At 35.9% G+C, this 17171-nt stretch overlaps 1 protein-coding gene and 1 long non-coding RNA gene across 6 annotated transcripts in view; one reads left to right on the forward strand and one right to left on the reverse strand.

Annotated features, from left to right (window-relative positions):
- DNM3 (dynamin 3) overlaps positions 1 to 17171 on the reverse strand; it is a 571656-nt gene that overhangs the window by 262347 nt on the left and 292138 nt on the right. For all 5 annotated transcript variants that reach the window (XM_027086312.1, XM_027086311.1, XM_027086315.1 and 2 more), the window contains one exon: positions 16738 to 16851. In XM_027086312.1, the coding sequence (XP_026942113.1) occupies positions 16738 to 16851 (114 nt within the window). The remainder of the gene's footprint in view (positions 1 to 16737; positions 16852 to 17171) is intronic.
- LOC113609211 (uncharacterized) lies at positions 584 to 6752 on the forward strand. Its single transcript, XR_003428559.1, has 2 exons — positions 584 to 3195; positions 4728 to 6752. It is a non-coding gene; the product is annotated as an uncharacterized LOC113609211 (long non-coding RNA).

Here is a 17171-nt window from a genome sequence, read left to right on the forward strand (position 1 = left end):
GAGAGAGAGAGAGAGAGAGAGAGAGAGAGAGAGAGAGAGGGAGGAAAAAAAAAAAAAAGAACTTATCTGCCCTTTCTGAAGAGTGAATTACCAGAAAATAAAGTACCACAGGAAAGCTCAAAAAAGGTTTCCAAATGAGCTCTGGCTTCCAGAGTTCAACTTTCTGTTTACTTTTTTATCTACCCTCTATCTTCAAATTACTTTTCTAGCCTGGATCGGACAGCAAATTTGTACTTCTACACTAACTCACTTTCAGTTGGCCACAGCAGAACTGTACATCTCGACTCTTTTTTTTCAGCTTTTCCATACTGGGGCCCACTTCCTGCCCAGTTGAGGAAAAAAATCTGGCCTGAAGATGAAATGACTGCTTAACATTACACTAAAACATCTGGTACCATTTTATGCACAGACCCATGTCTGAGAGCAGGCGATTCTAGCGGTCTCTCCAGCGGCACAGCGCATACCCAAACCTCCCCAGGGTGACATCATCCCATATATGGACTCTCCAGCCCAGCCCTCCCCCTTTTCCTGGTCCTAAATTCATTGCCAGTTCCCCAGTCTGCAGCAAATGTGCCACGTCAAGACTGGAAATCACAGCCCTTGAGTCTCAGTCGGGGCAGCAGAATTCAGGGGGGGAAGCCGAATGCAACCCCTTTTTCCCAAAGACCGGAGAGGATTTTAAGTACATAGATGGAAGCTTCTGGAGATCCTGCTCCGTCGCCCCAGTGTTCAGACTACCTGTTCAGGACAATGCCGTTGTACAGTAGTCTGCACATTGGTTAGACTGGGCAAGGGAGAGCAACGCCATGGACAGCTGGGGACAAAAGTTGCTGTTTCCGAGGAGAAGACATTTGTTTGCCCCTTTTTTGAATCTCATATACAGTGTTTTTCTTCACAGGTTTTGCACAGTAGGGACCAGGAAGCCCTCGGGACACTGCCGAGAAAGGACTGCTCGAGGGAAGACCTGTGGGTAAGGCCTTGACTGCTCACCTGGGCTATGACCAGGAGAGCCTAGGTGGGGAGCCAATGATTTGCTTTCACATGTGAGAGAAACTGAGGTATCTGCATGACAGATAGGTCTGCATTTAATTTTAAAAGAGCAACAATGTGTGGTACATAGTGATTTACTAGATGTTATTCAATTTCTGAAGAGTTTAACTATTTTCTTAAGTTTAAAGGTTTTCCCACTTCAAAATGAAATATGAAACACACCCCAAACACTTAAGAATAATTTAATGAGGCTGGTTTTCAATTGTTGAAATTGATAATCCAGAGACCTAAAAACTTATTCGAATGAGGGCTGTAGTATAACTTTTAGCATCCCAGGATTGAATCCATTTTGCCCCAAAGAATACTTGCTATTATTAAAATGCTACTTGAATAGTGCTTTTCTTAAATTTTATATAATACAAACATCAGAAATAATAGTATCTAACAATAAAAGAAGAGGCTGCCAAGTTTTTGCCTACCAGACAATGCAGATGGGACTGGTCCAGAAAAGAGCACCAACCCAGAACTTATTGAGTCAGCAATAAATAAATCGGAGAATAAAAACCTCTATGTTCAGATATCACAATATATATCTCTGTATTGCATTTTTTTAAAAATCCAAGAATGGTTGATAACTGCTGGTCAGCTGAGCCCTCGTGGCTATATTTTACAAGGCTTCTACTTCTCTGAGCACTTAAAATGATAAGGTACTTTGTCTAGAAACCCACTGATAAAAAAGGAATTTGTAAACGAAAGCAAAGTTTTCTTTGGTCAGTTTCCAGCTGTCCTGGGGGTGAAGGAGGGTGGGAGAGGGGGAGGAAGGTGGGAGGGAGGAAAACCCTCAAGCTGAATGAAATCCCAATAGAGAGAATAATAGAGAAAGTCTGGGTTGCAATATGATCCATGCTGAACTTTAGAGATGGGTTCCTTAAAGAACGTTCTGGAAAAAAATGTTACTGCCTCAACCCCCATTTATATCTACCCTCAAACAATTCTATATAATGAAAACATCTGCTCTTTAGGCTTTTGTGTGAATCTAACCCCTTTTGTCCTCCTTTAAATTCTGTAAAGTTACATTGGTTCCTTAACAAATCCTTTTCTAAATCATACATTTTGCAACAACAATTCAAACATTGTCACAAGTTCTCTTTGGCAAAACGTTTTATTACCAAAGATTCCCCACGTTATCTTTGGTCAAGACAATTTATTTTAAAAATTACCCCTTTGATCATTCCAAAACTGGTACAAAAGTTTTCTCTTTTATTCATGGTTTTTAGTTAAAATATAAAAAGCAAGGATTTATTTTAGCTATTTTCTCCAGTTAGATGATACAATGTCATCCTTTTTTTTTTCTTCTATTGTATCTTGGAGGCTTCCAGATTAATTATTTTTAATAAAACAAGTAAGATTTTAAAACTCTATATAGTTTTTTTTTACATAGGAAAATTGAAAAAATCTATTAGGTAACTTTATGGGAGCTTATTTTTTTAAGAAATATATTTTTACTAATTGATATAGTTACTAAAGAAGATAGCTATAAGGTACTTTGGCAATATTTAAGATTTTTCAAATTTGGGGGTTTTGTTTGTTTTTTTACTCCATAGAAATAACTGAATTTCCTAACTTGCTTTAATTTCATGTTTATTTAATTTAAATGTCTTTCTTCATATTAAGTGGTCTTTTTGTTTTAATGAAACAAACCCCCACTGGTTCCTCACCTATTTTCTCCCTCAGGATTACTTTTAGTCTGGAGACAGAGGGGACCCGATGGTGTCCTTGGCATAAGTACAGGAGTAGGAACATAAGAATTAATTTGCAAAAGGGATAGCCGAGGAGCCCCTGCACGTGCTCAGTGAGCCCTGGCAACTCATTTTTAATGCAAGCTTTTAACAAATGGGAAGGAATAGTACATCTTTTTAAATTCATGAACTAAGTTAAAAATCAAAAGTAAAAGCTCACTTTATAAACCACTGCTGACTGAAGGAAGGATGGTAGTTTATGCGCTGGTATACATACTAACATGTATACACACACATATCGTAAAATAACCTTATCTATTTCCAGAGTAATTAGAATAATGTTTAACTTTCTTTTGATATTACTTTGTAAGGAAATATACAAATGTTTTAGGGATCATGGGATCTATTCCAGAGGAAACTAACCAACAATGAACAACTTCTACTAAAACTACCCCTGGATGTAATGGTAAGTGTAAGTATTAAAATTAAATATTGTACATCGTCAGAAAGAGAAAATTGCAAGGCCTGTCCAAACTGTACTTCATAGAAACTTAGTAGTTTATTTTGCATTTTAGCGCATGGTGATTGATAAGTTAGACCAGGTACTGAGTTAAAATGAAAAATTTTTCCGCTAAGAGAAGGAAATTCAGAGCCTTAGCTTTAACACCATCATTTCTTAATTGGAAAAGGATCAACATAAAACAGTTTATTTACATTTTCAACTCCCACTGCTTTTTTAAGCCATAGATCTCAAAACCAAAGAAAATTTATTTACAGTGGGACGAAATTTCACACTGATCACTTTCTTGCAATTAGTTAATAGGTTTAATGTCCTTCCTGCTTGGTATTTGAGCTTTCGGCCAAGATAATGTGTTTATATTTTTTAAAAACCAAAATATACTATCTACCCCCACCTCTCACCCTACAGACCACCCAAGTTTTTCACTTTGTGGGAAAGAGCTCAGGCACAAAACTCCTAATGAAGGAATTTTCTCCCCCCACCCCCTTTTTTTTCCCCCCGGTTGAAGTCTTAAAGCTGTTATAGGACATAAAAAGAAAATACAACTTGGTAATGTAGAAAAGTTCACTCACCCACCAGAGTCCATCCTTACTAAAGAGAAGCCAAAGCTTTTGATTACTCTACAAGAGATTTGCTCTTCTCTGAGGAGACTATCCCACCCATCTCAATAATGTCTAAATAATAGCTAAGAGACCATCACTCATAAATCCCAGCTTAAAATAACTAGAAGTCAGGCTTTAACCTAAGAAAAGACAGGAAATTCCTGAGTAAAGATTGAAACTTTCTTACTTGGTTTCTTCTACCTTTTTAACCTCGGTGTGCTACAAATTATTTAGGTAGAAATATTTATCAATTTTTTGAAGATCTCTTATTAAGAATTTTTATCAGTTTTAATAAATAGAGATAAAGAAGTAAATTAAAGAAAATAATTAAATCTTAATTTTGAATTTCCTGACTTAACTGTGACAGCCAGTTTTCTGGAGTTGATTTGGTTTAATTTTGCTGTAGAAGACTTAGAATATGATTCTATTTTTGCATTTCTTTCTTAAGATAATAAACAAAAGACAAAAAGAAGGTGTAATAACCATATTAAAAAATACATGGTATGATAATAATATAAATAGCTTTTTTATATTTTACCTAGTATATTAAGTGATAATGAATTAATATTTACTGTACAGTTTAGAAGATAGAAAAAAATCTTAAATGTTTTTTCAGTCTTCCATCAGGTTCAACATAACCAAAAAGTGTGCATATGCCACATACTTACTAAAATTGTGTTTTTAAAATCTACTAGAAACATAAATTGTCCAAAAGTCTTATGAGTAGAATAAAATCATTCTTCAGCAAGATTTTTTCCCCCCTGAAAAACAGTTATGGTTTTTCAGGCTCAAATACATTGGGTATCTTGGTTTAATAGAGCTGCTTCATATTAAAGGATAACATGAACTCACAAATATTTCTTTCTATTTTTTCAGGTTGCATGCATCATTCCTTTAATTGAGCAGAGTTAACTGGATCAAATTATTTATGGGAGAGAGAGGGAAAGCTATACAGAATTACAGTAATTTTAAATTTCCACCAATATACTCTTTGTAAGTGAATCACTCCATAAATATTTTCTGTTGCACTGAATGCAGCAACAATAACAAAATAGTTTCTTAAGGTATTTGTTTTTGCATACTCTGGCCTTGTAATTATTTAAACAGCAGCCAAGTTTAGTGATGTTTTTGATTCTGTCAAGAAAAAAAAATAAGTCCTCTACTCAGAAGTGATGACCAGAAACAGAATCTGACATTTATTTTTTGAAATTAAATAAATAAATGGAAAGTTGCATTTATCAACTCTTTGTTAAAACTGTACCATATCTAATCACTGCATAAAAGTTCAGATGTGTAGAATACTGTCATTTTTTTCAGTCTCTAAAAACTATTTTGCTCTCCATAAACTTTCTATTTGCTATTTTCTCAGAATTTTACAATTAAAGGAAAATAACAAACTACTTGTTTTCCTTAAAATTCTTTGAAAAAATCCCTAAGTACACATTCCTTGGACAATAAGGTTTTGTTTTGTTTTTTAAAATTCTATTTATTGGAATTTTGACTATCTGGATATTTTATTTTTTAAAGGGCAGGGAAATTTGTTAAATACCTCTACGGAAGTGAATTGATCATTTATATTAAAATAACCAGTAGAATTATTCTCAAGTCACCAGAATTAAATTTTCTAACTGTATATTTAACAACATTAATTCTTTCTTATATGAATTTTAAGGAAATTTTCCAGAGGGTCTGGCTTTACTTTTTAGGTACGAAATGAAGCTTTCTCTTCTGTGTTTAAGGTACTATTTTGTAACTGCGCTGCACTAACAATGTCCAATACACATTGTGAGCATCCCTGTGGGTAACAACTTTTTAGTTTATACCCTTTTGATTCATGGCACAGCCCTGTAGTTAATTAAGAGGAAGAAAACTTAAGCTCACAACTGCTTTTTATTTGGTTTTCAAATCCATACTTTAAAACTTTGCATTAAAAAATATGAGAAATTTATATAAGTTCCTGTTGCTTAATAAAATATTGATAAAAATACATCCCCTTGTCAAAATCCAACTAACAAAGCATCAGATACCAAAGTCCGTTTGTTGCATTGTCAAATACATTAGGCTCATTGATTATTTTGAAAATGGCTGCCATTTCCATGTAAATGACAAGTTTCTTTTTCATGGGCTAGATTATGGTACTTACCTATTACAAGAAACATGTATAAACATAGTCTTTATCTTTAACTTCAGTTTTAAAATATGCAGAGTTTTGTGAAGAGGAAAAACATCTGGTTCAATTACTCTGAACTCTGACTGCATGTGGGCCAGTAGTAATATGAACTGGATTTAAGAATAAACCTTGTGTTTAGTCTTTTTTGTTGTTGTTTTATCCTTAAAATTTCAATGTGAGTTTTCTGCTCTGTCAATTATCCATGTTAGCACATTTGGAATGAATGTATAAGTGTACTTTCTGAATAAAGTCAAAAGTCTAACTTGTTTTTAGTTCCATAATGTTTTAATGTTTAATTCTATTGTGTGTTTTTCTCCCTTTCCCCTGACCCTCCAAAATCACCAAATCTGGAAAACAGACTGATTGTATCTGCCCATGAGCAAAGGAAACCTGAAGGAACCAAGGGCCTGGCTGGACGGAGTTGTCATGTGTCTGCCTGTCTACACTTGCTGTGCAGAACATCCGCTCACCTGTACAGCAGGCACAGACAGGCAGTCACATGACAACCCAGCCTGAATGACAACCAGCCATTGAAAGAAAGCAGCCCTCACACCATAGCATCTACACCAAGAGCTACAACCAAAATGAGGGGCGCGGGGGCCTGGGGTTTTAATTTGTTGGTTTCTTAACTCTTATGTATTATTATTATTTTTGATTCAAATATTGAAACCCACCAAAAGTAAAGTGAGTGGTGCTTATGAAATATAATAAAACCCATTTCTGAAAATGTTCCTGTGCTTTCTATAGTTCTCTTTTCCTAATCGTTGTCAGTAAATTACTACCCTTGACATTTATTGTACACAGCTTTTGAGCAGCACCCCCAAAATGAATGTAACAAAACAATATAACCTCAGTCTGATGTTTGACAGAATAAGTGATTCTAACAATTCTACTCCAAAAACTAAGTTTAGTTTTCTATATCATCATGACTTTTTAAGACACAGAGATGAAGAAAAGAAAAAGAGTGAAGAGATAATATTCCAGGGAATAATGTATTTTGAGTTAACAAACTCCGCCAGTTTGGGCCTGGGTAAAACACAGTGAAAAGAGTATTTATTTCCAACATAATTTTCAAGTGTATTAAAATATTTGCCTCTCTTCTTTTGATATATACAAAGCTGAAATTGAAGCTTCGATATTTCCAAATGTCATGATGTACATGATTTATTACTGCCATTGTTAAATTAAGAAATTAAGAAGGAAGTACAGTTCTAAGGGTGGAATTTACGGGGCCAATGCATTCACTTGGAATACATGCTCCCATTCACTGTAAATTTTCAAACTCTTGAAATGTTCAGGCAATTCAATTATTTTCAAAAAGAACAAGGAAAGCTATTACTGGATATGCAGTGTATAATTTTGCCATGTCTTTTGAGGATATGTCAAAACTTTATACACTGTGAACTAGGGTGAAATGATCAGGGTTGGCTTGTTTATATGAATATTTCAAATATTCAAGGGTAAAAAATGGGGAGATGGGTAAAATTAAAAATTTGTCAACTTTGGTTTGGTTCACTAACATGTCAACTTCAGTATTTAAAATTAATTTTCATCTTTCTTAGAAAGATTCTGGTCAAACTTTAAAATATATTGCACAAGGCTACCCAAAATTTTTGCTTTTTTAAATCTAACTAAACATTTCAAGTGTGTATTTTGGATTAAAGCAAATCATTTTTATTCAGATATTTCATTTTTAAAATGAAAGATTTAGTCATAAGGATAAAAACTCCCCGAGGTTCAAAATTTTTATTATTATTTGATATTTTACCAAACCTGACACCATAGTTTCTTAAAAACAACAACAAAAACAAAAATAGTGATTGGGTAAAACTAATAAGTAAAAATATGATTAAGGCTAAATTCTTGCATTTACAATCTGGCCTAAGGAAATATGTCATCTGCTAAAACATGCTACTGCAAAACACATTATGAAATGAAGGTTTTTACCTTAAAGAAGAGTCCCATGACTAGCAAATAAAGTCCTGAACAATAGTTCACAAAATGTAAAATATAAACAGGAAGACAATATAAAAATGTCTCACAATATTTGCATAAAATCACCCAGTTGTAAATGCTTTATACAACCTGTAGCAAATGCCTCCGACAGGAGTCCGCATATGGATCATCCTATTGGACCCGGCAAGGCAGTGCCAGGACAGTGCTTGAGAGCTCTCTGGCTGATACGATAGCTGGGTCATAACATAAAGGAGACTGTTCCATTACACCAAGCTCCAAAGGGAAAGCTAAGGAGGCCAGGCCAGCGCAGTCATCCTGTAGTGAACCACTCCAGGATGACGTTTCAAATAATTTTCCCTTAAAACATGAGGTTAACATATTGGTATTACATTCTTTTTACTTAGCTTGAAAGAATGTCATATATATATATATATATATATATATATATATATATATATATAAATTCATTAAATGAGGTACATTTAAAAATTTTACTCTTCCAGGAAACGGTAATATAAAGGGTAATATTTTTCTTCCAATATAAACTTCTGAGTACAACAAATAATACATATGAGGGAATGGGTGTGGGTTTATAAGTATTTTTAATAAATTTGAAATAGCATTTACCATTATGGTTTGTTGAATATGTTTTTCAAAAGTATAAATCTTTGCATAATTCTAGAACTTGGAAATGTTTACATGAAATAATCCCACATTAAAAAGCATAACACAAGATAGCTTATGTATATGAAAAAGCACATGCACAACTATGATCATGAAGAATTTAAAGTAACATAAATGTTTTAAAGTTTAATATTTATTGAGACTTTTTTAAAATAAAAAATACCTAAATTTTGGCTAACTAAAACAACTCAGCAAGGAGTGTGACTAGTGTTCACAGGGTCAATCCTGACCTCATCACAGGGAGCATGCGGACCTAACAGGAAACAGAATCTTGAAAGTCTAAGTGCAAATGGAAGGAGCTGAAGATTTCTATAACTTCTCTGTCTCACAACATTCACCATCCAGGGACATAGCTGTCACTTCGTTTCCTATTACCAAAGTTACATGTGTCATCTGTTACAGTTACATAATAAAAACAATACTAAGTAAATATCCCTATAAGGGAATTATATAATCTCCTTATCAAGCTTTCCAAACACATCAACCCACAAAAATGAGGCCTGTAATTTTTTGAGTCCAAAGAATGTCCTTATTTCAATGCAGATTTTGGATTTTCTTCAATACTGTAAGGTTAGTACATTTCCACTGGAAATGCTTCTGTTGAATTACCCTACTTTCCTAGGAGTATTCCATTATGATTTTAATCTTCATGTTGGACTACCTAAATGGAATAAATATTGGCTATGTACTATCATTGTTCATAAACTAGCAATCCCTTTTTTTTCAGAGATTTCAACTACCATTTACACATTTCTCATTGATACTAAGAAAAATAAGACTCTTTTCTCCTTGAATCAGAATATTCTATTCTTTTAAATTTTGTATTTTGGAATAATTTAAATAAAAGCCATCACATTTTTTTTTCAAATCTGATTTTAAAGATTAATGTAGAGCTATCTAAATCCACAATCTTTTTGAAATGATAGTTTCTATTTTATTCCAATGCCTTGCCCTTTTCTAAATCCCTCCAAAGAACTGTGCAACAGGGAGATCAGCTTGTGCTTTGTGACCACTTAGAGGGGTGGGAGGGAGGCTCAAGAGGGAGGGGATTCGGGATACATGTATACATATAACTGATTCACTTTGTTATATAGCAGAAACTAACACAACATTGTAAAGCAATTATACTCCAATAAAGATGTAAAAAAAAAAGAACTGTGCAAAATATATTTATAATGTATGAAAATGACACTGGGAAATTTATTTTCTGCTTAAATTATCTTCAATCCAGGAAGTCATATAGTCAGAGGGAAAAAAAATCCATTAACCTTCAATCATGAAACTTAAGAAAATTTTAAGACAATCTACATCTAAGGGTAATTTTACCCTGTAATTCAATAATTTGGTTTAGCCACTTGTGATACCAGGACATGATGAATTACTATGCTGCACTTAATTATTTATCTGCTCAATCACATCTTCACTTGGCCAATATTTACTTAGCGTCACCTCTCAGAGCCATGTCTACTGGTGGTAGAACATGGAACAAGACAGTGGCTCCTGGGCTCAAGAAGCTTACAGTTCAGCAGGAACTTAAAAGCATTCAACCAATACTTAACACGTGTGATGAGTTTTGTCAATTTTCTCCTTTTGAAAAAATCTCTTAAATTCATCCATTTCTATCAATTTCCCTCAACCCATCCAGCCCAAGCTATCTCTTATGTATACCACAGCAATTATCTCTTATGTATCCACATTATCTCTTATGTATACCACAGCAATAGCTTTCTACAACTCCCCAATTCAGTTTTGTCTTCCTCCAATCCAGTCTCTACAAAGCAATCACAAAGATCTATAAAACTTTCAAATCCTATTATGTGACTCTTCAGCTTAAAAACTTCAAAGGCTTCTCATCATTCTTTGGATCAAAATCCTTAATCTTTATAGAGTCCTTTTCTCTATTTGTTCCAGTCACAGTGGCCTAAGTTCAGTTTCTTACATTCATCAGGCTCTATCTTGCCTTAGGCATTAACACAAACTTTCTCTGACCACTCAGTTTAATGTCCCCCCATGCTGTGATTACCATCCCAGATACTCCTTAAGTCAAACACATCATTGGATTTATCTTATTCACAGTTTGTAATCTGAATCTCATAGTTGTTCCTGATTGTTTATGTTTTCTTTATCAGAAAATATCCTTCATAAGGGTGGGTACTTTGCTAACCACTTTATCCTTAGTGATTAGGATAGTGTCTGGTACATAACAGGTGCTCAGAATATATTTGTTGGGAAATGTTCAGGTGATTAAGAGCACAGCACGGATACTTAGTAGCTGGCTGAATTAGTCTCTTTGAGTCTCAATCTTCATTTCTAAAATGGAGAATGTAAATAAAGTATTGACTTAGTTCAGTGCCTGATAAACTTTATTATAAATAATAAATGTTAACCATTATCATGATGATCTTCATCAAGATCATCATTCAGATTGAAAGCTGGCCTTCATGAGCTTAAGCAGGTAGAATGAATAACAGAGATATTTTTTACAACCACAATTACTTTAGAACTAGGGAGCATCTTGTTAACTGAAAGTCCATTTGGCTTGGTTGAGCATTTTGACTAATTTGGATATACAAAGGTGAGCCTGAAATGAAGGCTGGACTAGATGCTAAGAAGAGCTGAGTGGATGTACATAAAAGAATGAGTAAACACCTTGAGTTTGGGGCAATCCAGACTGACAGCACTGAGGGGAGAGATGTGAAGGGGAAGAGAAAGAGAGAAGCCTATGTACTTTCCTTGGGCTGGGCCAGCACATGGCTAGAGCTGCCAGTGACACACCCAGTGCCCACTAGTTAAAAACTGCTGTGCAGAGGGTTATCTAATATGCTATTTGAGGTTGTTTGAATTGCTGTATTTCTCCCTCAAATCCTTAGTAAATATAAGTACTACAAATATCTTTATATTATTATTTTGATAGAAATCAAAGGAGCTGAGTATCATTCATCCAAGATCCCAAGGGATATATGTGGACACACAATCCTGCATGTCCAAGCTCTGTCCTCACCCCCATAAACAGTTCCCCCTTGACTTGGGGTATGCACAATGACAGAATGCTCTGGAGAGGATGGACCCAGGAAGAGGTCTATGCAACCCCTAGAAATGCATTCAGAGCCACTTTTGTACAGAATTTCAGAGTCTGGGGTACTGGAGTATGATTTGGAAGGACAGCCAGGTTTGGGTAAATCCCCTTGGTGATTAGTTATAAACTATCTAACCACGTACAAGATGGTCTATTTATTTTCGTGTTGCAGAAAGCCCCAATTTTTGAGTAATGCTAAAGGATAACATATAGTCAAGTACATAGATTAATTATGTTTTCCATAATCACTTTGTATTATATAGATTCTCTGAAGATAACACATTGAAATAACACTGCCTGGGACACAGGTGGAAACCTTTCCATTAAGATCATCTGTCAGTAACATTACAGATAACATTACTGTAATGTAGAATAATGGTTCAAAACATGAGGTCCACAGATGTCTGAGCGTGTTCACGAACCCATCTAAGATTTAAGGGTAGGGAGGATAGTTATATTAAGGATGGGGAGAAAGCAGGAAAAATGATGGGGACCTATTATTACCATCATGCCAACTCTAGCTTAAAATTATTACACAGGGTTATCATGCTATTGCCTCTGCCAGTTTGGATAGGAAATCACATAGTTTGATATTATCATCTCTAACCCATAGGCTGGTGAGGAGGCAGCATAGAAAAGTCCCACTGAAGGAACAGGATCTGAGTTCCATTTTACTGCCTGAATCTTACCATTGTCTGCTGAAAAATCCCAGATCCCATACATCCTATCTCACAAAATGAAATGACCAAATTGGAAATTAGAAGACATGTGAGTGAAAGAATGACATTATTGTAGGAGGGCATAGTATTACTTGAGACGACAAGAATAAATATATAAATGTGATGCCTAAAAGATTATAAATGCACTTGTTAATATACGATTTCTTAGAGTCCTACAAACTCCCTTTGAGGTGATTTGGTCAGCAACAGTCCCCATTTGATAAGCTAAAACTGAGGCTCAGAGAAGTCTGACTTGTTCCAACACTGGCAGTTAGTCGTAGCAAATTCACATCCTCCAGCACCTCACCCTTTTCATTGCACCAAGCATATGGTCTACAGGGTCTTTTGTTCAATTAATCGCATCTTGAAAACAGTTTGAACCATTGTTCTTTAATCATAAATACATTTCATAAGTCATTTATATTTATTACAAACCTGTCAAAAGTTAAATAAAACCATATCTATTCATGTGCCATAATATGCTATTTATTCAACAGCCAATTAGATTGTAATGAAAACATACCAGTCTAATTACACAAGAAAGCAGGAAGATGAAAGAACATAGAAACAAATAACAATTCTCTATGAAAATCTGAATATAAATTATTAAATAAATGATAAATCTATAACTAACCTAATAATATTTATGGTGTCACACTTGCTTGACTAAGAGAGATAAATTGCTATGTAACAGGATTTCCAAAGTGTGTAGATGCTGATGTGACAGATACCATGGGAACAAAGTACAAGCACTCAACTTACCAACAAACTGACTCCAAAAGTTGGGTAAGGACTCATGCTTATTTTCACAAAGGAAAATTGTAAATTTGGGGTTTTCAAGGTTGCCCACAGAAGCATCTTTAATCCATATCCAGAAGCATAGTTAAACTATGACAGCAAGGCATGTATGAAATCTAAGCATCATTTAAAACACTGCTAATAAAGGATGGGTATTCAGGGTATAAATTCAAGGGGCCAAAGAAAATTCACTACCTCTAAGCCCCACCCTCCTGACATTTCTTCTGACCTCCTTTCCCCATACCCTCCCTTCCAGCCTTGGCTCCCAGCAGACGCTAATAACTATTAGTTGAATACTGGTAAAGAGCAAGGAACAGTGCTGACCCCTCCCTTCTGCCCTGCCCGCAGGCTCAGAGGTGGTCTGTGGTGGTAGGAAGTGCTGGCAATAGAAATGGAGCAGGATGGTGAACCAGAGTGGTGGTTACCAAGGGGTGGTAAGGTGGGGATGAATGAGGATGGCTTCAGGGAGAAAAGGCTCTGCCCCACTGACACATACTTTGAAGACAGGGGTCATGAGTCAGGCATTACTATTCGGAAAATTTCCTATCTGGTTTCTTGAGCAGAGTTTTTCATGAGAAACAGTAGCTAATGACTACAGTGTAGCTGTATGTGGCCCATCAGTTTGCTTTACCCTGAACTTGAGTTCTCCTCTCCAGCCAGTACAAGCCACCATCTTCTCTTGCCTGAACCACTGATACAGTCTGCTAGCTGGTCTCCCTTCTTCTATTCTTGCCACCCTAACTCCATCCACACACACATTCCATCCCACAAATCATGCCCAACCCAGCAGCCAGACTGATCCTTCTAAAACGTAAATCCAATCAGGTCACATCCTATTGACACAGGCCAATGGTTTTCAATTATCCTTGGAATAAAATCCAAATCATTGGCCTGACAAGGTACCTCTGATTCTATATTTCCTACTTCTCTCTCCTTCTCCTCCTCCACCTCAGCCATAAGCTTCCTGCCCACTGCCACCCTGGAATGTTCTTCAACATAATCTTCTACACAGTTCGTCATTCCAGTCTCTGCTCCAATGTTACTTCTTCGCAAACACTCAATCTAAAAGTCCCTCCCCCATCAGTTTTTAGCTCACTGACCTATTTTCTTCAGGGCACTTACTATCCGATATTGTATTGTTGTTAGCCTACTGGTTAGCTCCATAGAGCAGCATCCTCATCTGTCGTTTTCCCTTTCTTAAAATGATCTAAACTAAGAAAACAACCCTTTTCTAAACTTTTTTCATCTAAATCAGTCCAATCTATTTTAAGGGTCATTATGACCTACCCTTCCCACCCAACACACACACACAGCCCACCACCTTCCACACACATACCTTTAATAAAATGTTCTCTGGCACTTGGTTAATATTATAACTGCACACATGTATTTTCTATCTATGGTAACCAAGTGCTCATGAGGGAGCTTCAGCAGCAGAGATTTTGTAAAAATTTTCTCTGAATTTATAGCAGAGAGAAAGGGCTGACTGGTGACCATGAGCTCACCAAGCTCTCAAAGCCTCTTCCTTCCCTACAGGGAGCATCATGTGCCTTCCAACAGGCTTGTTTCAGAAACCCTAAAGCCATACTCCGACAGCAGTGGCTAATCCCAGAGTCTTCAGGGCCCCTGACACTAACACTCAGGGAGAGGTCAATGCTGGGATGCCTGGTACTCATCTTAATAAATCCTCTGTGGGATGAGGTTGACTTGGAAAACTCCAGCACCTCGGAGATTCTTGCCTCCATTTGTGGTTGAAGTCCTAAGCTCTGGAGCCAGACAGCGTGTGTTCAAATTTCTGCTTTGCTACCAAGTAGCTATGAGACCTTGGCAAGTTAGTTATCCTCACCAACACCAAGTGTTCTACCATAAGGAAAACTGAGTCCTATAGAAATGACTTTTTGAAAGGTTGTGTTTTTTCTTCATTTACTCACCTGAAAAATGGGGATAATAATAGTACCTATCCTTATGGTTGTAATGTGGATTAAATGCCTTAATTAATAAATATAAAACACTAGCTATTACTAACATGATTCCTCAGCAAAATCTTTTGCTTTGCCTAGAATAACTGAGAATGGCCCATAGACCAATATGTATTTAAGTGTACATACATGATCACCTACTTGTGAACACTTGTAAACAAATACTTGTAAACAAAATGCATCTAAGAGAAGATCTAGTAGGGCAACTGAATACAAAAGAAGATTATGTAATTACTGATGTTTATATCTAGAAAGGCATCTCAGAGCTCCTGAGGCTGTTGCCTTTAAACACTGGAGCTTCCACAGAATGAAAGAGAGATCTAAGCAGCCAGCACAGGAAAGAAACCAATGCTAATCCTCAGACTCACAACAACCAATTCCACGTTTGACTGAAGTCATTAAAATATGTGACAAAAATTTGAAATAAAGCTTTTGAGTAGAAATTTTCTTTGGACCTTTCTATAAGATCTGATTTCCTTTACTGCAGAAAATTTAGTGCCCATCAACTGATCATCTGATATTTATTAAACACATTATTTGCACAAAGCATTTAGGAAAAAGAAAGAACTACATAGGACATGAAGTTTTTCCTCCAACAATTTACAAAAGCACCTTGCAGTGCTTTCAGAAGATATCAAGCCAAGAGCGGAAGGACTTTTAACTCTGAAACGCGTGCCTTTTATAACCAAATACAACTGACACAATCTCACCTGTATATAGTTTTGCTATCACAGAGTATTCTTATCCAATGTTTGCATGCTGCATTATAAGCCCCCCAAATTTCTCAAGTCAGACCAGAGCTATTAAAATTTCCAAAACACTGCTTAATTTCCATCCATGCCCTCCCAAATTTACCAGTATCACTTTATAGCACTTTAATGGCTCTGTAAGACTGATTTTTTTGTGTGTGCTTTTCTATCAGACTTAAATGAGTAATAAGTCACAGGCCCAATATTATTAACATCTAACATGAACCAGAACACCATAATTATCATAATTCATGCTTTTACATAGATATCAAATTCTCAAAGAAAAAATTTGTATAAACAATTATCTAGTACTCACTTGAAGACTAGTGATTTGGACATTTTCAAAAGCCTGTCATTTGAGACAGATGTCACAGCAACAATTCCAAAATGCTTTATTAACTCTGCATCACTGCTATTAACTTTGCTCTTACGATGCTCTATTATCTTGAGTATTTTCAACACATTATTGAATGAAAATCGCTTTCACTATATCACTACCTTGCCATTATTACAAAGAAGGATCCCTAACTCCATTTCTTCAGGGAAATAAATGTGACTACAAATAAAAGATATTTGAGGGGACTATCGTAAAATTTTAAATCTATGAGGAAAAAACAGTGCTTCTTCAAACATCCCAAGCTAAGTCTTACTGAAAAAAAACCACTGGTGCCTTAAAATTGTATATCACAATACTATCAATTAATTTGAAAGAGAAACATTTTAATTTTAAAAATTCTGTCACTTCTGTGGCTCACCTCATCATCTTTGTACCAGGATAAGCTTTCAGCAGTAAGGACGAACCAGTATCCCTTGGAGCCTCCTTTCATGATGCCAATGTTGCTGATGGTTAGCCATCCCTTGCGAATCACCTTCAAGAGAGCACAGATCAGCAGAGACGTTTAATTTAACATGAGCCCATGGGGAATGCACGTTTGCACTAAGTTAAAAACAAGATACAAGTTACAATAAGAATAGCATTGTTCCCTCAAAGCTCACCTTCTATTAAACTATTCAGAATAATATATCTTCATGGTTCCCTGGTGGCGCAGTGGTTAAGAATCTGCCTGCCAATGCAGGGGACACAGGTTCAAGCTCTGGTCCGGGAAGATCCCACATGTCACGGAGCAGCTAAGCCCACGTACCACAACTACTAAGCCTGCGCTCTAGAGCCGGAGAACCACAACTACTG

This window comes from Aethalodelphis obliquidens, unplaced genomic scaffold, assembly GCF_003676395.1.
Source record: "Aethalodelphis obliquidens isolate GAN/ISIS:26980383/991018 unplaced genomic scaffold, ASM367639v1 scaffold55, whole genome shotgun sequence".
Taxonomy (NCBI): Eukaryota; Metazoa; Chordata; class Mammalia; order Artiodactyla; family Delphinidae; genus Aethalodelphis; species Aethalodelphis obliquidens.